Genomic DNA, 25001 nt, shown 5'->3' on the forward strand with positions numbered 1-25001 from the left:
AAAAAGCCCCATTTTGTGTCAAAAAACATATGTTAGAGCAATGCTATATATAAATTCAATATATATTCTAAGTCGCGCTTTTGAGACATGAAAAACACAATTTCAATTTCGTCAATCGGCCCAGTAGAACGGGAGATATAGAACTGTCTTCTTCTTCCCCCCTCTCACACTGTACAGTTAAAGCTATATCTAAGGGCTGGATATGATTACAGTTACGTATAGGTATCAATTACAATTACAGTATATATTTATATTTACCAGTTACAGTTATACAGGAACCGAACCTCAATTTCGTCATATGGTCGCTTGGTTTAGCGAATTTCTATGTTTTCTTGGCGTATGGTGAAAAAAATCAGAGGCAAAAACCTATGCCAATTTGGCAATATCCTTGCTAATTTAGCAATGTAACCATTTACCTCAATATTAAGTAGACTCTCCAAGTAATCTTATTTTTCTGGCAGAACATCACTCCTTAGGACTTTTCATGTTACATTACACGAAATTTGTTATAATTATAAAAAGAAGTATTTTATGAGAAAGAACAAAAATATCAATGGCTGATATCTACATTTTTTACAGTCAGTGAATGCTATTAAATAAAATGAGAGTGGCCGGCTTTAGCTTCAGAATGTATAACTTAAATGTATAAAGTGTAAGCTAGAATGTAACAAATTGGTAGACTTCACAATTTCAGACAAACCTACCTACGTGTTGGGTGCAAAATGTCAGAATGGACGCAAAATTATGATACTTATGGGAAGTGTGCTTTTGTGGTTTAAAGTTTAATTTCAACTGATTCTGATGCATTTTGCTTTAAATTAATCTTAAAGATGTAAAACGTGTTTTAAAAAGGAATTTTAAAAAATTGATTTTTGAAATTTGAAATCTATTATCTCTCCTTATATAAGATGTAAACATTTTCTGTAATTTACATTGAATCTAAGAGCAGGAGCTGTTTTCCAAATATTTTTATTAACTTAGCTAAAAATACTGAAAAAGAAATATTAACTCATTCTGCACTTTGAAGTTATTAAAAAGTTTTTGGATGCTTTTTATGTCTGTATCTTTGTCATCCAATGAAGTGTTTGTAATTTCTGAAATTACTTTAAACTGTGAACAGCAGTAATCAGTTATAGACAGTTTTGTTGCCTGGTCTTCTAGTGATTTGGGTTTGGGTGGTAAAGAAAAATATCTAAGGCCTTTTTCCTTGAACACTTGGATTCTTTAAGGAATTCAAAGAAATTTATTTTTACATATTAAATAAAAAGATCAACTTCAGGAATAAGACATCTAATTTCTTGACAATTATGTGTAAAGCTAAGGGTATTAAACAAAGCATAAATAAAAAGAGGACTTTGAGTATATTTTTCCCCATATGTTTCTGTGTCAATTAAGGATAACAAAACTCTTTCATGTTTTATTGCATCTTATCATTGTTGATTTCTTTGTATCACTATTGATTATCAGCAACAGATCTCTCTGTTGCATTCGTCATTTCATCAATATCTCTGTACCCCATCCAAGTAGTTTTCATTTCAGTTTTTGTTCCTTTAAAAAAACAAAAACTTATTATAAGATCATCAAGATAATTTTTTTTGGGGGGGTATGTAGATTTTTAAAGAATTGTTTCTTGCATAAACTTTTTCGAAAAAATATTGGTCTTCTGCAGAAGGATACCAGCTTCAAGAAAGGCTTTATATACGAGGGTAATTTGAAAAATAAGTTTCCCCTGTCGACTGTGGTCAGAGTTGTGTATGGATGTCAAAAAATAGAATGAGACATTAAAGATATGACATACCTTTATTTTTCCACATGGGTACCAAGTACATTGAGATATTTGTCATATCGCTTGATAAGCTTCAAAAAGCCCTCCAGGAAAAAAATCAGGGCTTTGCATATGGAAGAAGTGTTGAACGGCTTGTTTCTGGCGTGAAATGGTGGACCCACGTTTCCTCCCCCGTCACAATCCGAAACAGAAAGTCATTGCCATCTTCATGGCAACGCACGAGATGTTCCAGGCTGACCCCCATGCATTGTTCCTTGTGTTTCGAGGTCAATTGTCGGGACACCCATCGTGCTGACACTTTTCTGTATCGAAGAATGTCGTGGATGATGTTTTGAGCTTACTCGTGTGAGATTCCAAGTTCTTCTGCTACTTCTTCGATGGTGATACGCCGGTTCGGTCTAATCATGTCATCCACCTTCCTGACATTTGCATCTGTAGTGGTCGTGCACGTCCGTCCAGCTCTCGGTATGTCCTCCACTTACTGTTGCCATCACTGAATGTGCGACACCATCTCCGCACCATTTGCTTCGACATCACACCTGGCCCATAGACTTCCACGAGGCGGTTATGAATTTCTGTTCCTGATACTTCACGTGCCCATTCATAGCGGATAACCGCTCTCACTTCCTCCTTTGACCACCTCCTTCGACACACAAGGAACAACGCATGGGGGTCAGCCTGGAACATCTCGTGCGTTGCCATGAAGATGGCAATGACTTTCTGTTTCGGATTGTGACGGGGGAGGAAACGTGGGTCCACCATTTCACGCCAGAAACAAGCCGTTCAACACTTCTTCCATATGCAAAGCCCTGATTTTTTTCCTGGAGGGCTTTTTGAAGCTTATCAAGCGATATGACAAATATCTCAATGTACTTGGTACCTATGTGGAAAAATAAAGGTATGTCATATCTTTAATGTCTCATTCTATTTTTTGACTTTCATACACAACTCTGACCACAGTCGACAAGGGAAACTTATTTTTCATCTTACCTGCGTACATCACTTGCAAATTCATATTTTTTTAGATAATGATTTATTACAATTGCACTTAAAATTTTATGCTTTCTTTTTTCTGTTCTTGATTAGCAGATTTATGCTTAAATATTTCTAAGTATTGCAATACAAAATACTTTATTTTTCAAAACATAAATTTTTCGCAAAACTTGCTGAATGGGACCCTTTTATCCATTGAGGAAATATCTGATCTGAATTCTTATGTAAAATCATTTAACTTTTTACTTGCAGTAGTTTTATTTTAAATATGGTATGCATGGTGAAACAAAAGACTCAAATCTCTGTTCTGTTACCTAATGATAACTTCCTTAGCGCTAAATATTTGAAAGGCAAACACATTTCTTGCACTATCCTTGGATTACTAGATACCCTTCTTCAGCTTCCATTCGCATAGGTAGTTCATGTACATCATCGCAGCCAGTGAGCAATCAACTCAGATTACATCATGTGATCAATACCATTCATTGATAAAATACTAAAGTAAAAGCACACATAATTAAATAATCATGTTTTTTTTTTTTTTTTTTTTTTTTTTTTTCAAAGAATGCAAAATTATTTTGTTTGGAAACATGGAGTCTATCATTAAATAGTGAAGAATCTGTATGTATGTTTCCTCACATTTTGAGAAAAACGTCAGCACCTAGAGGCACCAAATTATGAATACACATCATAGTCCTCCACCTGAGCATGTGCACCTTGAAGCCCAAATTTTGAATTTAAATTTTGTTTTTTATTTATTTCATGTTTTGACTTAAAAGATATGTATTGTCACTCAGCAAAATGTAGTAGATTTATCTTTCAAATTTAATTAACACAATAATATAAAAGAAATATGTTGCCACCCTGAAATAAAATATTTTTGTCTTCCACTCAGCAGTGCATTGTCATTCAGCAAAGGTGTAAGGAATTTGAAAGCAGTAAATGTAAATTTATTTCAATTATTATTAATTACTAGCTGGACACATGCAATTAAATTAACTAGATTCATTAAATATATGTATATAATTATGGTAACTAAGGAATTTGTGATAAGTTAATCCCTAAATTGTATTTGAAAAAATAAATTGTGAACTAAACAAAGTATGGCATTGCATGAGCATTTGGATTCTAATAATGAAATAAACTGATCGTGTGTCTGGCCAACACTGTATTTATTAATATTTTGCATTATAAATATTATTATGTGTTTGTTCCATGAATGTAAATTAGTCTAAAACTTTGACAAAATTTTGTCTTAGTAGTTGAATTTGTTGTATTTGATAAAAATTAACAAAATTACATGTATTGATGTGACTAATAAATGAATAAAGAAAATATGTGTAGCATTTTTCATGCCATACTTACACATGAATTGTATATTAAATGATTCTTGGGCCATAGCATGTGTTTCACACTTTTCTTAATCAGGAAAATTAGTTTTTTCATTTTCAGATATGATAAATATTTTATCATACATGTGAATTAAAATGGAATGAGGATTGTTGTTTTGATAAGTTCTCAGTGAAGTTAGAGGAGTAATATATAATATTTTGCTAAATGTAAATATGAAATGTAATTTTTTTGTTGGAAATATTAACTATTTTAATTTTAAAAAAATCATTTAACATTCAGTGTATGAAAAAACAATATGTTTTAAAAATTTAACAAGATGCTATTAAACTGTTATGTTTTGAAATCTTGAACAAAAATTAATATTAATCTCTAATTCCATAATTACTAAAAAACTTGATCTTGGGATTAATTTAATTTTGTATTCTTATTTATTTATTGTATCAAATATTAATGCCTGAATTATTCCGATCATAAAAATTAGAAGTTATAAAAATGTTAATTTGAAGCTTATTAAGGCACTTCACAGTGGATACTTGGTTTCATTAATTTTCTAATTTTTTACAGCAGTATAAATATCATTAATTTCATAATATTGCTTAACTTTTATTAATTATATTGATTGCACACAATGTACACATTTTTATCAGCATTGAAAATTTATCATGCTAGTAAAATGTGCATTGATTAGTGTTTGATTTATATTTATTTACAATTAACACATATATATCATATTTTTACAGTTTCTAAAATGGATGTTCAGTAATCCAGAAGCATGTAACTTATTCCATGGAGAAGTGTGCAAAGCAAAAATGCAACTAGTCATGAAATTTTTCATTTAACTGTTATAAATGTATCTTGTAAATAGCATTCATCAAAAATATTTTAAATGTCATTTTGTATATAGAGAGTTGTATCATCATTATAACATGTTACAAAATGCTGAGTTTTATCCTGTTTTTAATATTACTGCTGATTAATTTCTGAGATAATGCAGAGGTGAAGAAAATGTGAAAGATGTAGATTTATAGTCACAAGTTATATATTTGCTTTATTTAGTATTTTACAGTGATTGAGCAGTTTTAAAGGTTTTGGACAAATGAATTTTAATGTTATTTATAAATTATTATTAACTTCAAAAAATGCATGTTTTGTTTGCACCATACTTAAAGAGATGAACGCTAAAAATTAAAATGTGAAAGATATATTTGTTATTCTACTTCCTGTATCAGAAATGAGAAAAATGCTGCATTTAATCCTCCTTCCAGTTCTTATTGTATTGTAACCAATTTCGTGGATTAGGTGTTAATTTGCATGATTTAAAACACACTTGAACTTTCAGATTTTATATTTATTTGAGTAAAATTAATTATTTTAAATTAAAGCTAGTGTTCAGTTTAAATCTTATTTTTTCAATATTTTCATATATCCTAAAGTCATGCCCCCTTTTTTATTTAGATGTGTACATTCTCTCCCTCTTCCCCCCCCCCCATACATTACAGCAGTTCTACAGCACATTACAAATGTGTACATTTTTTAATTCTTTCATTTAAAAACTATTCCCATTTTCGATATATATATGTATTAAGACACAATAACACGCCGAATAAATACCAATTCAGAAGTCAAACAACAAAAATCAGCGTTAATTCGGTAAATATAACGCTGATTTTTGTTGTTTGACTTCTGAATTGATATATATGTATATTCATAGTTTGTAAATCTGTAATTGTATTATATTCTTTATTGTACTCGTAAAATATTCTAATGTTTATTAATATAAACTGAAAACCTGAAATATTTGCTGTGATAGTTCTTAATTCAGTACTGAAAAATAAGTACTTTATCTATTTATTTTCTGTTAAAAAATATTCATTAAATATTTTAAGCATTTTCAGCATAAATTTTAAATTTCTCAGTACTTTGTTTTGTTCTAGACCAATTTCATTATAACAATATTCATAAATACATGTATGCAAGTTATTATTGCTATGATTATAGTTAATGGAAGTTGACTGCATGTTATCTTTTATTGATATTGTTCTTATTACTTCTACTTTAAGAGATTAAATTTTAACTCACAACCAAACTATTAAAAATAAATTCCAAAACTATTTTCTTTTCAGAATCATTGCTGCATTGTCTTCACAATTGTTGTCTTTGAAGTATTTAAGTGATAATTAATATAAAATTTTTGTGTTGACTGTGTTAAAGTTCTATTGTATATGAATAATAAGAGAAAAAACCAGAGCTGAATAATCATTCTTAAATTTGTGTAGATTCACTTATACAGGATGCTTCCTAAAGGATAGGGTTCTATTATAGGAATTTTAATAATTTACACAAATGGAGAGATATGTAAACAGGCTGAGTAATTTGTGATAAAAATAATTTCCAGGATGCAGATTTGTAAAATTTGCAACTATCTTATGTATAGTTTGTAGTTTCTGTGTCTGCATTGCTGTTCACTTCGTCAAGAAACACATTATGTGTTAAATGTTCTGAAAGAAAAAATAAATAAAAAAAATACGTCCAAGATCCATAAAATAGGGAGATCAGCAAAGAATTTTAGTAACATGACTCATGGTCTTTTGTTATCCTTCTGCTTACAATGTTAAATGTTACAAATTTTCTCAATTATGTACGATATTATTGATTTTTTGAGTAGATAACAAAGGATATTTAATTTAAAACTCATTTTGTAATCATGTAATGAAGAAGCATAGCTGCCAACTTTTCCAGTTTTCCATCATGTCTCCCATTAGACCCAACCCTGATGATTTTCAGCATAATTTTCATACTAAATTTTATTTGATCTCAATTGTTTTAATCCATTGTAGGCATTTGTAGAATATATGATAATTTAATCAATGTTAAATCAGTTAATATTTATATTAAATCTTGGTTTATATCACCAATCGAGCTTATCCATGCAATCATATGTACATTAAATATTCATTTTATTTTTATCTTGTTTAAAAATTTTTAGATAAATTAAAGCTTTCATTCCATACTGAGGATTTTCTCGGGATAAAAGTGGAAGAAAATTGCAAAATATTATTAGCCAAGGAACATAAAATGTAGAATTTTTAATTAAATACCGATATATTTTGCACTATAATCATGTTGTATATAGTTGAATAACCTGAATCGTGCATTATAAAGCAAATTTAAGTCAGTTTGATGTTCTTTTGAAATGGTATCACCATTCAACACGAAAACCTCCCATAAACTCCTAAGAAAATCCCGGTGTTTCAAATTTCAAGGTTGGCAGCTATAAAATAGTAAAATTCCACAATAAACACAAATTTATTTTTAGAAAGCAAAAGGATGGCACTAGAAAATAATCTGAGTGATTGAATAAGACATGTGCTAATGTGATTTTTTAACTGCTTACCTTGGGTAACTTGCTGCCACAAAACGCTTCACATAATATTTGCATGCCCATAAAAGCTCTGACTAACTTTATGGTTAGCATTTTTATTTAAAATGCCCTGTATAGAATGTTTGGCTTTTAAAATTTTTATGTTTTTTATCAAGTGGATTTTCTGTATTTTTTTGGAAATGACTGTTTAATGATGTGATTGTTATGCATTGGTTTCTACTAATGTTTAACTCTTTATGATATTTATAAGTATTTTCATTCCTGTTTGTCTAATAAATTAATAATTTAATTGCTTTAGCAACTCGTGCATAATTTAATAATAAGTGATTAAGTTTTACAATGCATTTAATTGAGAAGTATTCAGAAAAGTCTTAGTAATGCATTTTAACATTTATAAAAGTTTTATGTAAAATTTGGGAATAGTGTTACATGATTTAGGTTATTTATATTTATTTATTTTTGTGTAAATGCCTAAGTATTTGACTGTGAAAATTTTACTAAAATAATTGTAAGATTTCCCATTTCTCATATTGTTATTAGAAATCTTTTGAGACCTCTTTCTTAGTATTTATTTGCTTTTGTTTTGTCTATGAGGGAACATATTGAAGCATCCTTATTTTAGGGTATAATTTTTGAAACATTATATATTAATATATCTGTAACAATATTGGTATTAAGATTTAAGTACATAATGCATTCTGAATGTAAATGATATATTTTTCTGCCATGAATTTTTTTTAAATCATGTTTGCGAATAATTTAATTGCTTTTAATGTACCTTTCTCTAAAGTGTCTCTTGCATTTTTTTACTGGAAATTTTAGAATACGTTTTTTTTTTTTTTTTTTTTTTTTTTTTTTTTTTTTTTTTTTTAATGCGTTGTTTGTATCAGATATGAAGTTTGTTTTATCCCTATTAATTTTTGTTTCAAGTGAGTTGTGTTAAATCAGACTTTTGCTAAAAAGTTGGGTTTAACTTCCTAAATTTTCTGTCTTGCTAAAAAATTTAAATTTTCCTACAATGGCCACCAAAGATGTGTTTGATCATCTGAGCAAGTTATGTTCAATAATGATATTTATTCTAAGAAATAGTTGTCTTTATATGTGACTACTTTTTTTTAAACAAATTAATTAAAAGTGCATGCATAAAAATTAAGTACAAATTGCTCTTTTCATTATTATTACTGAATATTTGTTTGAAAATTTTTTCCAATATTAAACCAAGAAAATATACCTGTAGATACATATATAATGTACCTTTACCTATAGATAAGTTCTTTATATGTCAATATTTTTCTTTCAGTAAAGTTCTTTAAATGTGGAAAGTTAAATAATTATTCATCTGTTGTTAGTCATGATGTTTTAACATCTTGTGGAAAGTAAACTTTATGTAGCAGAAGTGGTTTAAAAAAATTCTGATCCCCCAAGCTGTAATTAAGAATTGTATCATTAATTACTAAAATAATATTTCTAATAAGAATAGTAATCTGATTTATCAAACTGAAATTCAGTTGGGATGAAAAAATACTTTTTCTATTTTATCTAATTAAATTAACCTTCATTGTCTCTCTGTCTCTCTATATATAAAATACTAAGTGTATTCAATACAGCTTTTAAACAGATACCAAGAGTGATGTTCAGCTATGTTTACACAACTTTTTAAAAAATGAATTAAACATATTTTATTGAATTCTGTTTCCTGATTGGCAGTTGTGATCATTTTTGGTTAACTTTAGATTATTGAATGCATGTGTTTTTCATATACAAAAGATATTCTTAGTTATCATTATGTGTATTATATATTTATTCTAATGAAATGAAGTAATTAAAATCATGCTTTATACAATATGTGTTTATCATTATCTGTTTTAAAAATTATTAGGGGAAAAAATACCTGTCTGCCTTTATATAGGTACAAAGCAGTCAAGGGGGGGGTATTGTAAAACACTTTAAAATGAATTACATTTTGTATAGATTTTTATTGCAATTTTTACAGTACAAAAAAGTATTAAAAAAAGGAAAAAGAAAAATTGAACTTTTTATATAAATTTATTTTAAGCAAATTATGCTTTTTAAAAAATATTATGATTCCGTTTCATTACCAGTCCTTTACAGTTTTTATTTATTTTTTTTCATACATTCTATAAGAAAAGATCACATCTTTTAAATTGAATGAAATTATGTACAGATGGAGGACAAAATAATACGAACACCTGTAAAATAATGGAAAATCTTTATTAATAGACCACCCATTGACTGAAGTACAGATTGAATGTGACGTGGGATAGGTAAAGCATAAAGGTCATGGACAATATTTAAAGGAATATTAAGCCATTCCTCCTGCAGAGCAGTCTCTAATTGCGAAAGTCCGGATGGAGGTGGAAATCGGGAACAAAGTTTGGACTCCAAATATGTATATTCAATAATATTCAAGTCCGGAGACTGAGAGGGCCAAGCGAGATGTTCAATTGCATCGTCATGCTCTTCGAACCATTCTTGAATACACCTAGCAGTGTGGATAGGGTTGATGTCGTCTTGAAAAAGCTGTCATTCCTCAGGGAATGCAGTCTGGACAAAAAGATGGACATGGTCCCCTAAGAATGCTTAGATAGTGATTGGATGTGATACTCCCATGCAGAATAACAAGTGGCCCAAGACTGCACCAAGATATCGCACCCCATACCATAATGGCACCACCCCCATGCTTCACAATCGGCAAGAGGCAGTCAGGATGAAATGCTTCTTTGGGCAATCTCCAGACATAAACGCGTCCGGTCGTCTGAAATAGGATGAATGATGATTCATTTGACCATATTACTTGTTGCCGTTGCTGTGAGGGCCAGCCTGTGTGATATCTGCACCATTGGCGTTGCTTGAAAGCATTAGTTGCTTCACCAAGAGTTTACGAATAATATTTCATTATTGAATTTACATTTATGGCAGAATTGCCACCCTGCCATAAATGTTCGCAGCATGAAGTTCCCTTTTGACAGTTTTTGTTGAAACGGGATCCTGGAGATGACTGTTCATTTCGGATGTTATCTCGGATAACGATTGCTTGTGCTTTTGGGCTACTATGCACTTCATGACCCATCTATCCCTATCGGCCACTGTTGTGCTTTGAAGAAGTCATCTTACCCTCTTTCGTGTACGCTGTCATAACGGCTGATACTGTACTCCTTGCACACACCACAAGGTTTGCTATTTCCGTAACCAATGCGCATTAATGCGCTCCAACTATCATTCCTCTTTGGAACACTGACAGGTCTGACATTTCAACTTCTCACAGACAGTTTGATCAAAGCATGCAACGCAGGTAACTGCTGTTGAGAGACTGATACCTTCTTCTTCATGCTCACTAGGTGGCAGACTTCTGTTGCAGGTGTGGAATACATCATACTTTTTCACAGGTGTTTGCATTATTTTGTCCTCCATCTGTATTTGCAATAGTTACTGATTTCAAAATTGATGATTTTATTTTCTTGCTTTATATATTGGTATTTTTTTAATTCTTTAAATTTGTACAAACATTATTATGCAGAACTGGGCAAAACGTTTCCCTTTTCAAATATTTTTGCTTTCTGTATTAATTAGTAGAAATACTCATTTCCATGCAATGGTTAGAAACATATTGGTATTTTGTATGATTTAAACGTTTTTTGAGGGATGAGATATTTAATGATTTTACACTTAAAAGGTACTGATTACTGGTAAAATTAAAGCCATCTGGTATTTTTCATTTAATATAGCATTTATAAAAATTCCAAAAAAATATCCATAATATTTCTTCATATATAGTTTCTGTCAAATATACTGAATTAGCAGTTATCATTTTAAAATTTAACCTGTTTAATATTAGTTTTTTAAATGAATCTGAAGCGAAAACTATCAAAAACCAGACTGTTTTTAATTCTTATTTCTGTAAATATCAGTGCTTTCATTTATGCTTGTTTTTAATTTTTCGGGAGACTGGATGAATAAACAATGTTTATTACCGAAAGATCAATGTAATAACTTCAGGACAAATTGTTAAATTTTAAAATACATTATGATACATGTCAACAGTTTATAATCTGCATATCTTATTAATTCTTCTTGAATAATTGTTTCAAAACATGTTTTTATATATTTTATGTGAGATATTAAATGATAAGTTGCATGTTAATTGTAAAAAATTTGTTTTTTCAAAAAAAAGAACATAAATGTCTAAAAAAGAGATGCGAATGATAATTATTGTTATGTTCAGAATAACATCATGTGTTGCAATCTTTCCATATTTAGAAATCCTAGTTCTGGGAAAAGTAAAATTGGTTGAAGTTTTAATAAGTGAACATCGTTAATTTCCTAATTCTTCTAATTTTGGCATTATTAAGCCTCAAACAGAATAAAAATATTTTCTTTCATTATTTGTTTTAAAAGTTATCAAAATATGTAAAAGACAAATGTTTAATGTACTTGTAACATCTGATGAGAATTTTATTCTGCAAATTTTAGAAGGCTTCATTATTAATTTAAATGTAAATATCATTCAAATAGGATGTACTCAATATATGGATGAATTAAATGAATGATATATATATATGTGTGTGTTTAAGGAAAAAATATATAAATTAGATTCTATCTTTAATTTGCAGTAGTCTTTTAACTTGTCCATTTTAATTTGGTTATTTTTTCTTTCATCTTAAAAATAAGAAATGCGTGTATTAAATCACTCCTAAAAGCATTGTTTCAAAATTAATTTTTATCATATGACAATTACATATGCTAATAATGCAGATACTTGCATGCTATTTAGCAGTAATCTCAAATCTTGGTGCAAAAACTTAATCCATCGAAATAAAGCTGAACCAAAACTAAGTCATTCTATGGTGGTTCCATCTTGTTCACATTGTGTTCTCTCTTCGCTTTTTTACTGCAAACTTGCTGCTGCATGCTGTTCTTTCCTCGATTGAAATTAATTATCAGAAAGATGTAGAAAAGACACAGATGTGAACAAGAACAGATTCACAAATTGTGTATATATGCTTTCTGATGCATGTCAAAAGTCTGCTTCTTGAGAATTAAAAAAAAGTGAAGCATAACAAATCGGTCACTAACATCTTTTTTGCAGCATCTTGCATATGATGTTACTCCATAAATCATGTTATTTACTGCATCAGTGAATTCTAAATTATTACATATATATATTCTTCAGGTAGACTTTAATATTAAAATAATATAATAAATGCTGCATACTCGCATATTTTTATCCCTTTTTTTTTTACTAATTTTATCATATAAAAATTGAAAGGAGTAAGTTAAATGAGTAGTTTTATTTCCGGAAGATGCAATTACATTATGAGCATAATAAATTAAAAGTATTCATGGATAAACTACTGTTAATTATCACAGTATAATATATTTCAAAGAAGCTAACATTTCAATAAGAATGTGTAGTAATATTAACATTATTATATCCAATAAGATATCTTCATTTCTACTTACCTGTGTCTTAAATCTCACTGGCTATTTTTGTTGTTCACTGCTACTTCTTGGCTTCAAATCATTCGGTGCTGCTGGAACATCAGCCTGTGCTATCTGCCTGTAGGTCATCATTGTCTACATCACAGTTCAGTCTCTTTTTCTCATGTGCAGTGATTTTCAAAACCATCGAGATTAATAGATAATCTATTTCTTGAAGCTGTTCATTATTATTGGTCCGTCAATCACAGCCCATGCATCCAAAATCAGCAGTTCTGGTGAAATTACACAACCCTGCTGACATCTGCTCGTTATAAAACTTTCTGAGATAGTCTTTGAATGCTTTATTTACTGATACTTCCAATAATTGCAGAAGTAATGTAAGTCCTCCTGGAATGATGACAGGAATAGTGTTTGCTCTTGAGATTTTATGCCCTTAATCACTTTCTTTGATATCACTTCCTCATTAACCAATAGCCCATCCAAGTCTAATAAACATTCAGACATCTCTTGCACACAACTGTTGTCCACTTCTTTGATGTCATCCTTTCTGTATTGTTCTCCATTGTGTTGTAGCTCATGAGTCATGTTCATTGGACCTTCTGGTCTCTTTTGTTCAGTTGCTGACATCTTCGGCATTGTACTATGTGCTTGTACTGCATATAGAGAACATGCAGGGAAGTATTTCCTATCACAAGGGGACCACTGCATGCTTTGTGATGAAAGCAGCAAGTGTAGTGCTTGCTTTTTGCCATTCTTTGCTATAATTCTTCTGTAATTATTTATAAAAATTTGTCTGTATAATATAAAATGTTATCAAACATAGAAATATAGAAAACATCTGTTTTCTGATAAATTGTAACATTTTTGACATATTGAAAAGCTGTGGTCTTGCTCAAAAGTTTCATTTTGTGTTCGAAAATATTTAATTTAATTTTTAGAAAGCAAATGTTGAAGCTAAGAAAATCCAGTGAAAAATTCTGCAAATAAGTTCAAGAAATTTGAACTTGCATGGGGACACACTAAGGGTAAATATGGCCCAAAATAATATTTAAAGTAATTATTTAGCAAATAAAGAAACTAGACTACTGAAGTGATAGTGAACCATGGTTTAAGAAGGGCAGTCCATTTTATGGAATATCCTTGTGAATTAATATTATCAAAGTTTTATGGTAGAAAATCAATTACTGTTATGAGCAGAAGAATGATACTACCTGAAAATATTTTTAGCAGGTGATAAGACTTATTTATTATATGAGTTTATAGATGAAATATAGGCATAGCAATGGCATTCTTATATTTTTTGTTTACATTTTTTCAACAGCCATTTTTGTGTGCTTTCAGAAAGTTGATTTTAAGTATTTTTAAAAGTTTTAGCTGTTTAATAAGTTTCTATTTGCTTTATAATATAGAATAGTAGTGATGATAATAAGATTTTCCTAACAGGCATAATATAAATATCTATCAATTATTTTTTATCAACTTGAAACTGCATCTGGTTTGAATCTCATGTTTTCTTTTGTTACTTTATTCAGAAAAAGGAAGGCCCAGCTTTCTAATTAATCATTCCTTTAGCTTCAGCATCTCATGGATCCATTTACTGCTGCTATCACAGCTGCTATTGTCTGAGGTAAATTTTCCATGGGTTAGTACTAGGTATTTTCATAGTTTGTTTCAATAAAAGTTTTGATACTTCTGTAAGAAACATGAGATGCATTAACTTGGATTACATTGAGCAGCTTATTGGTCTCATGCTACTGTTCAAATTAAGACGAGTGGGACCAGTCTATTCAATGTACCTTATTGCTATTCCATTGCATACTTGTTATAAAAATATAGTACTTAGTTGTACTGTCTTCGAAGTAGCAAAAGTCTGTGTCATACAAATTCAGTTTTGTGTATAATATTTTACTAATCAGTTATGTTCAAATACAGTTTTCAGATCATAGTATCATAAAAAATTTTTAAAAAAATAACATTTTGATCGGTCCCATATTAGAAAGCAGCCGCATACCAGAAATTCACTGCAAAATATTTCACAATGGGGTAATAGTATGTGTGTAATCTTTAATTCTGCTGCTGTCAGGGTGATCATTTTTGGGTAGGTGTTAATTTTTCTGTGTCTGATTATCCCCTCCTCACAGGAGTTATTTACAATGTTTGATAATCAGTTTTTTAGGATCCTTTCTCATGGAGCATTGTAAAAATACTTGTGCATTTTCTGCTGGATAAATGCATAACTGATACGAGCTTGTTTTTAAATTCTGTGAGCTGTCACCATAGTATTCAGGAATGCTTCTATCTATACATGATTTGCAGGGTTGAAAATCAAACGATGAAGTCCACTACTTGGTTATGAGAATTTTGTGTTTTTTTTTTTTTTTAGCCCAGAAGGGCTATTAATTTTGTTTTGGCATTTCGCATTGAAAACTTTAAATGTCCATTTCACTTTTCAGATTGTTGCCACCCAGTATTATCGCCCTGTGTTATATTTAAAGAAATTAAATAATGAAGAATCTGCGCGAATGTATGCATGTTTCTCGCATTGTGATAAAACAACGGTACCTAGATCCATCAAATTTTGAATAGCATAATTCTCCACCGAATATGGCATCTAGAAGCCCGAATCTGTTTTATTGTCAATTTCATATTTTATAACATTTTAGCGAATTTTTTTATTAACAAACTCTATGATTTCAAAATGAGCAATGGCAACACTGCATGCCAAAAAAAATTATCTCCAGCGCATGAGACTGTGTATCAGAAATTCTAAAGATATGCTCATTTTAAAATTATTTTGCAATATCGCTGCTAAATTGAATTTTATGGTTTAAGTGCGAAGAACGTGATATTTAATAAATAAAAGTAATACACAAACATTAAAATAATGCACCTTTAGGCATAATATAAAATTTGAAAGCTTTCAGAAATTTTTTTTTTTTTTTTTTTTTTTTTTTTAGTAGTATTTTGTCATGCATAAGCAATACTTTTTTTTTCACAAAGCAGATGAAAATCAGGGCTGTGGCTCATACACACAAATGCATGTGAACAGGTAGAAATATCTACAGACATTTTTTAGCAGCATAGCAATGCATATTTAAGATTAATTAAAGAATGTTTGAAGTGTGAAATGATATGCTGTATGACACGGGTATCAGCAATAGTAATACTGGTAGTGCATGCAACTACTCAATTGCTATTGACAATGAATAAGGAGTCATTAAACACATAAATATGTGCCTTTTGACCGATAATAAAAATTTTGCCTCAGTGAGTGGTAAGTACTGTTATCATTTTAACTGCTTTAACACCTTCGAAAATGAGGGGAAAATTATTGTATATAGTTGGCAGGTTATCTGTGGTGTAGTAAAAGATTAAGGATGTGGCTTATGCGAGAATATGGTATATAAATTGTTTCTTTCAAGCTGGACCTGAATACCATAATACAAACATACAGTACAAAAATAATGAATACTGAAGAAACCATAGACTATTTTGATAAATAAAATTAATTTAAATTTCACTATCTAATAGTTATTATCAGAAGTTTTGAAAATTAGGATTCTGGCAGTTTCAAAGTCATATACTTAGAATGATTGTTTAATGTGTAGATATTGATTGATGATTATTTAATGTTATTTAATGTAACGTGTAGATTAATGTGTAGAGAAAGAAACCATGTTAGAAAAAGAACTAACCATTAGATAAAAACAAAAACTATGGCTTTTCATATCTTTTGAATTGTAAAAAAACTAATGTTAAAGATACTGCAGCAATAAGAAGCTAAGTAAATTTGCAGAACTGTGGTTTTGAATTTTAAATAAAATGACCTTATCTGTGCAAGTGAAAATGACAGTGTTTTTATTTAGTCGTGGTGAGATTGTTCAAAGACTGAAGACTGAAATAAATTCATAAATTGTATTTTTTTTTCAATATAACTCGGTTATATTTGTGTGATTTGAGCTTAATTGATTGTAAATTCTGAATTTCATTATATTCTGGTCCTTTTTATTTATTTATTTTTCTTTTTAACCATTCAAAATGTACTTAATAGAATCTTTTCAAAATTTTTGGGCTATTACATTTCATTGCAAAGGTTTTAATGTTATCTTCTTTGCAACTAAACTGTTATTTTCTTCAGTATGGCCATTTGATGTTAAGGTAAATAGTTAATTGATCTTTAAAATTATTACTGATTAACAAACTGAGTGGTTTAAAAAAAAATAATTAAGTTTTAATAACTTTATCAAATTTTAATGTCAGAAATACAGTACTTCTACATTTATTGAAGGTACTTAAGTACCTTCAATTTCCACAATACTTAGTTGATAATTATGAACATTTTTCAACATTATTATGATTGATAAAAGGTATTTCTACCATACATGTTATGTACTTCAGTGCAGAATCATCTCCTTCCCACGTACATTGCAATCTCCCTTAAATTATAACGAAAATATTAATTAGATTTTCTATTTATCACTTTTTGAATTTGTAACTGACTTGGGCTATATACTATGGGAAAGGCATTATATTTACAGCACCATTTTTATATAGCAAATAGTCCTTTAAAAATTCAGCAGAAGACAAATATTTAACTGATCTTTTAAAATTGGTATAGTTAATCCCTGTATCATTTGCTTATTAATTGTATTACTTTGATATTGATCTAAAGCTTGAAACTATAGATTTTTAATAAAGTAAATCATCCTTTAAATTTTAAAATAAGTTTTGATTGCATTTGAAGTAATGTATTAAAAATAATAATAAAATAAAATTTAGAAGAGCACAATGGAAATTCTTTAATAAAATAAAATATAGAGGAGCACAATGGAAATTCTTTTAAGTTTTCAATAAGCTCAAATAGTCATCTGGAAGAATGTCATTTAAAATAATACATTATTAAAATGCGCAAGTACTGCTAAAACTTCAGTATGCAAATTTTTAAGCTGATACGCATAGGTTTTTATATATATAAATAATAATTGAGTTATAATTGTAGGAATATATAAAATTATATTGGATTGTGAATTTGTTATTTAATGAAAATTTATTACTGTGTAAATTGATATTTCAAGCTTTAAATACACCCTAAATTATCTAATTGACTAATACATTGGGTTGATTTCTGTTATAGTATATACTAACGGAGTTAATCTTTGTATGAATTAAAAATGATTAATTATATATCAGTTCCAAATAAAATATTAACAAAAAGAAGACAATTATTCCTTATTAAAAAGTGAAAAAAAGAGGTGCTTTTCTATGCAAAATTCATCAAAGGAAAAAGTGACTGTTGTACTGCCAAAACATGTTAAAAATTTTTTGTAGGTAACACTTTTATTTAATTGATTCATTTGAAAAGCTTAAGATGCAGACCTAAAGTCAGTTATCTTCATGTGAAACTGAGTTGTCATTTTTTTTCCCTTTTATCTCCTCCCTTGCTATTGCACCGTCATATGGATCTTACGTGGTATTTCAATTATTGAAAGCTTCATATTCACTTTAAGTCTTCTGCAAGATAGTCATCATTATCTCCATTCATAGAGGATCAAATTACGTACTCAAAAATATCTAAAATTGTTGATTATTTAGATAAAATTTTTGTACTGACTTATTGGGCGAGAAAATATGGTTATGTCTTACAAATGCATTGATGCTTTTATGCATTGACAGACAAAATTACTTTTTTGAAATTAAGCTATAATAAAAGCATTTCCTCAAAACCTTTAATTTTTCATAATATTTTTTTAGTTTATTTTAAATAGAAATTAAAATTTTTAATTTTGAGTATACTGTATGTTGATTATAAATCATTTTTTAATGCAATTAAATACTGCTTTTAAATTTTACATTTGTTTTCTGCCCATCTTTTCTTTTTGTAATAATCTTTTCCCCCTTTTTAAAATCATTTCATAAAACACTTTAGTGGAACTAAAAATTGATAAATCCGAAAACCTCTAAACTGTCAGAATAATATTTCGTGTTTTGTTATCAGTATTAAATGATAAGTGCTATGTTATATCTTATGACAAGTGTTGTTATGTATAAAATACCATTAAAATGCCAGAGAAAATTGTAAAGGATCTGATGAAACTTTTAGATTTAGTAAATGAGTTTTCCCAGAGTCATAATTAATTTTTTTTTAATTTTATGTGTAATTATATTCTTCTTTATGTGATTTGCACCATTTATCTGTGTACTGTTCATTGTGTTATTTCAGTTCTGTTTTGGATTTGTTAAAATAACTGAATATTATGTAGTTCTGAAGTGTATTTCACTTTATCATGAAAATATAGCTTTTCATGGGATATGTATTTATTTGTCTTAACGCAAAACTAATTTTTATTCAGATTCACATTTAGTTCTGTAATATAAGTGTGTGCAGGAAATAAGCCAGAAAAGTCCTACTTAAAATTGCAGTTGGAGAACAGGTAAGACATAGCAAAGTATTTAAAATGTGATTCATCATATTTTAAATATATTGATATTGGTAGAGAACATGTCATTTTCCACATCTGCAAGGAAGCTTAATATTTTATCTATTAATATCACTCATATCCAAAACTTAGAAAAAGTACCTTTTTCAGATGCATTCTGTATGTTTCTGATCTATCCTAATATAAGATGATTCTCAGTATTTTGAACTTCCCTGTTCAAGAATTATGTATGATTTTAGCATGAAAGTAGTAGTTAATTTTGTGTAGCATCAAATACATTAATTTTAAATTTTAGATTTTTGTATATATTTTATTGTAAGTTTTGTCTCAGAAATGCATGAAATTTGTAACAAAAAGTGTTTTCATATTAGAAATCCAGAGAAACCGTATTTGCATACATAATATTTATCTTAAAATATTATTTTTCCACCCTTAACTTGAATACCCTATTATTTATTATCTTCTGAATGCTTTATCTCCATTATTAAGTAAGGAATTTCTATGTATGTTGTTTTCCTCACATTGTGGGCAAATGGTGGCATGTAGAACCGCTAGATTTTGAGCACATATTGCCCTTCACCTGAACATGAAGCCCTAGATTTTAAATTTCGAATTTGTTTTTGATTTATTTCCTAGTTTGTTTAGATTTAATTAACTTTTGATTAAAAACTAAGCAGTTTAAAAGATTTATATTGTTACTTTGCAAAGCACAAGATAATTTATTTTTTAAATTTAATCAGAAAGCTGAACAATATAAAACCTTTGTGTTGCTACTCAGCAAAATGCAATATATTTGACTTTCAAATCAACAGACTCATCAATATGAAAGAAACAGATCAAATTAAAATATTTTTATATTCTGCACAGCAGTGTGTTATCATTTAATTTTTCTTTTAAGTTTACTCTATTAGTAAGTAACAAATTAGGTGATCTAAAATCAATAAATGCAGATTCATTTTATTTATTATTAATTACTAGCTAGACTCGTGCAACATTGCAGCAGAATTTATTAAAATCAGTTATATGTATTTTTCTTTTTCATAATCACCATTTTAAGTGACTGGCTGCATGCACATCTAGTTTGCATAAATATAAAGAACAGTTGGCTTTGCCACTTTCTCTACAGTTCTAAATGTTGTGACTTGAATAAAATTTATATGTTGCTTTATGTAGAAAAGGCTATACAATGAAAAAGATTAAGTATTTCAGCTATGTAAAACAATAAGAAAGAAAGGGTTTGGTATCATGTAAATAGTCGGTAGTGTTCTAAATGTGTTGGGCAATATAGGAAAACACTGTTTGATATCAGATGCTATGCCAATGCCAATGATTTGAAAATTACGGAGTTCCTATGGTTCAAAACCATTTACCTCCTCATCAGAATTACTAAAAGCGAGCAGAAATGAGAAAAAATTTTGCATAAGTGAATTACTTGATGCACACTAGAGGGAGCCACTGGCTCAAGAAAGTTTAGGGATAGAGATGAGATAATAAAAACTTAAGAATCATAATATTTTTTTAAAAGTTTTTAGGTTTTATAATTTTTTTGTATTTTATATTTTATACTTTTTTTTGGTTTTTATAAATTTTTTATACACAATACAACACTAAAGCAGAAAGCGGAGAGGAAAGATTTTAAGATTAATAGGCTCATTGGCATGTGGCTTGTGTAGGATAGTGCAAATAATAAATATGAACGCGTTGAAAATATTCATAGGCAGATTTTAAAAAATCTGCGGGAGATGTGACTCTATGCGAACAGATTGATAACTTTGCTTGAAGATCTTGGTTGCAGGTAGAGATGGTAATAAGCAATTATATGGCAGCTCGCTGAAGAGACTTCCTTCCTTCCTGGCGCGGGAGCTGGAACTGATGTTGAGAGGGCGTGTCTTGCCCTTTTAGATGGAGGGTAGATGCCGAACTCTCGGCCAATCACGGCTCTTGGTCTCTTCTGTGAGCTGCGAATAGTAGGATCGTAGGCTGGCATCTGCTGAAGTGCTCGGTTATCAATCTGTTCAATTTTGAGGAATAAATTTTGACTATGTTTTTTGATAAGGTAATCAACAGGTTTAATGTTAAGGTCCGAATGAATCACATCTGTACGGACGTACCAAGCTGCGTTTAGGGCCATACGTAAGGTTTTACTTTGAAATAATTGAAGTTTTTGCAGCAGTACCCCAGATTGTACATGCATACATAAAGACAGGTCTTATTATGGAAGTATAGAGAAGGATTTTGTTTTTAATTGACAGATTGCTCTTTCGAGCTAAAAATGGGTAAAGTTGGGCTCTGGCACCTTTTGCTTTGTTGAGAACATTTTCAATGTGAAGGCGCCAGGTTAATTTTGAATCAAGTACAACTCCTAGGTACTTGTAAGAGTTTGACCAGGGAACATAGTCGTCAAAGAATTTAATATTAATGGAAGGGTACGGGAGGGGGCTACGTTTGAATATCATAGCAGCACATTTAGCAACATTAATTTTTATTTTCCAAGTGATGAGCCAGTGCTCAAGGCTAGAGAGATAACTCTGAATGTTTTGGACTAAGTTTTCCAGGCGTTTGTGTTGAGCTAGGATGGCCGTATCATCTGCATAAAGTGCAAGAGTGATACTTGGTGATTTTGGTATGTCATTTATGAAAATGTTGAACAAAATTGGGCCTAAAAGTGACCCTTGGGGGACGCCGCTTAGTATAGGACGGGGTGTCGAAATGATAGAATTAACTCGTACAGAAAAAGATCTATTAGTGAGGTACGAATTAATTATATGAATTAAATGGGCCGAAACGTCAAGTCGTATGAGCTTGATAATAATTCCTATATGCCAAGTCCTATCAAATGCTTTGGCTATGTCAAGAAATAAAGCGCCAGTAAGCATTTTGTTACGAAACCCTTCGTGAATGAACTCCACTGTCCTCAGCAGCTGGTGCGTGGTGCAGTGTTTTGCTCGAAATCCAAATTGTTCATCAATCAGAACGTTGTGATTTCGGAGAAAATCATTCAGGCGTTTAAGTAACACAAACTCGTATATCTTAGATAACGAGGATAGGAGGCTGATAGGTCTATAATTTTGAGGGTTAGAAAGGCTTTGGCCTGGTTTTGGAATAGGCACAATAAGTGCTTGTTTCCAGCTTTGAGGAAAATAGCAATGCTGTATCATAAAATTAATAAGCATTACTAAGAAAAATAGATAATGGGTGGGTAAATTTTTAATCATACGATTAGAAATAGAGTCCATACCAGGGGCTTTTTTGGGTTTGAGCTTGGTAATGTATTCACTTACCTCGCTCATGGATGTATATTGTATTTCTCTCGCAAAAGGCGAGGAGAGGAAACGTTCAACATCCTGTGGGAAAGAACTTGCGCTGTTCGCAAAAATTCCTTCATTATGTGGTGTAAATTGAGTTTGAAGAGAATCCGCAATTAATTCGGATTTCTCAGCGTCTGTGTGAGCCACCACTGCATCCGTAGCTAAGGACGGAATGTTAGATTTGTGTTTGCGTAGGCGGGCTGATGCGCGCCAAAGACTGTTATCATTGGTCGTTAGGGACTGAATGTAATTCGTGTATTGTGATTGGAAGAAATGGTCACATGATGCCTTGATCTCATTTTGGAGAGCACGGAGTTGAATTTTTAAACCAGGATTTCTATTTCTTTGCCAAAGTCTCCGTACTTTATTCTTTTCTTTAATTTTGAGTTTAATTTCTTGAGGTAATTTACGAAAATTGGGTCTGAGGGTGGGTTTTGATACTTCCTTATAAGTATCTGTTAAAATGGTCGTTAAGTGATCAACTGCCGAGTCTATATCATGGCTGGATTTAATTTCAAGGGAGGGCAAACTTTTACTTTTAAGTTTGAAACTAAAATTGTCCCAGTTTGTAGAGACGAGTGCCGGAGAATTTTGATTAAAGATAGTACAATTAAGGTCTATGATTACGGGGTTGTGATCTGAGGATAAACAGTTTTCCACAGTCACGTGATATCCAAAAGGGATGTTTCGAAAGAGTGCCAAATCGATGAATGAAGGGGCACCCCGTGAACCATATCTAGTAGGGGAATCCGGCGCAATAACTTTAATTTGGGCGCACTGAGCCCATTTTAGAAGGCCACGACCAGCAGGGTTTGATCTATGGCAACGCCAATGCTGGTGGTGACAATTTAAATCACCAGCTATGATTAGATTGTTGGAAAAGGTGAGCAATTTGTTAAAATCAACCACACGTAAATTTCCACCTGATGGAAGATAGGCAGAGATCATTACAAGGGAGGGCGAATTTTGAATGAAAATTTCGATGATTGTTGCCTCGAGTTTACTCATACTCGGAGTGTCAATTCTTTTGTGTGGTATTGAATTTTTGATATAGACACATGTGCCACCATGATAAACATCACGAGTATTAGAAGCTTGTCTGTCATTTTTATATAATGCATAATTTGCAAGCTTGGGAGCTCTCCCTGGCTGGAGTTTGGTCTCTTGGACAAAAATAATGTCAAAATCTTTCTCTTCCACATAGTCTCGAAACTCATGGAATTTGGATAGAATGCCATTTGCATTCCAGGTGCATAGTTTTAAGTTTTTCAATCCTTTCAAAGTATTGAATTTTACTGACTGGGGATATCAGAGAATTGGAGAGTAATATAACTCTCAAAGATATAGTAAGCCGCGTCAGCACCAGATGGAGCCACTCTGAGCTGCGGTAAGGCGTTTTTGAATGCCAAAAGAAGTCTGCTCTGGTCAATACCAGGTTGGTTTGAGATTTGAATAATTGCCAATAGGATTTCGGTGCAATTTAGCGTCGAATTAGCTCCTAAGGGGACCGATAAATTTGGAAGAATTTGGGGTGCAGCTTGTTGCATACCCGTAAGGGCAGCAGAGTATGATACTCCAGGGCGAGTATTATTTGCACTGGGAGTGTGTGCAGCCGGCAGAACTGGAAATGTATTATGTTGTAAGTTAAATTTGTTTGTGTTGTCAACGGTCTGACTGGGTTTGGTGCTTGGCCTTGGAGGTTGTCTGTTTTTGGAGCCTGGGAACTTCGGGCAGGAACGCCAGTTAGCAGCATGGTTTCCCGAACAATTTGCACATTTGTTCGGTTCTTCAAATGGTTTAGTACATTCTTTGGCTTGATGCGGCCCAGCGCATCTGACGCATCGTCTTGGTAAGGTGCAGACTTCAGATGAATGAAAGAATCCCTGACAACGCCAGCATTGGGAGGCACCTTTCTGACCTTTGAAGTGTTCCATGGATACCTCAGTTCCAAGGAGCTCGGTTATGGAATAGATTTCTTCGGCTTTGAGGCTGTTGAAGATTTGTAGATAAAAGAGAGGCATTGGCATTTTTGTCTTCCATTTCTTAAGTTGAGAGATCTTGTGGATTTTGAAGCCAAGCACTTCAACCGCAGTCTGCACAACGTTGAGCGGTGTATTTGAGGGTAATCCCCTAATTACCACTTTAAGTGGTCTATCTGATTTGAGTGTGTGAGACTTGAATTCAATATTATTGTCTGTGAGGAATCTAACAACTGTTCTATAGTCTGTTTCGTTAGTAGTTGTGAGTTTTAGAAAATCAACGTTTTGTTTGGAAAGAACAGT

The 25001-nt window shown here is 30.9% G+C and overlaps 1 protein-coding gene across 4 annotated transcripts in view; it reads left to right on the forward strand.

Moving 5' to 3' along the window:
* LOC118201006 (uncharacterized) overlaps positions 1-9357 on the forward strand; it is a 107542-nt gene extending 98185 nt beyond the window's left edge. For all 4 annotated transcript variants that reach the window (XM_035373019.2, XM_035373040.2, XM_035373033.2 and 1 more), the window contains exon 14: positions 4873-9357. In XM_035373019.2, the coding sequence (XP_035228910.1) occupies positions 4873-4895 (23 nt within the window). In that variant the 3' untranslated portion in view covers positions 4896-9357. The remainder of the gene's footprint in view (positions 1-4872) is intronic.
* Positions 9358-25001: the final 15644 nt, after the last annotated feature.

The sequence above is a fragment of the Stegodyphus dumicola genome, chromosome 1 (assembly GCF_044657685.1).
Source record: "Stegodyphus dumicola isolate Sdum_Otavi_A_Nest chromosome 1, ASM4465768v1".
NCBI classification, from domain to species: domain Eukaryota; kingdom Metazoa; phylum Arthropoda; class Arachnida; order Araneae; family Eresidae; genus Stegodyphus; species Stegodyphus dumicola.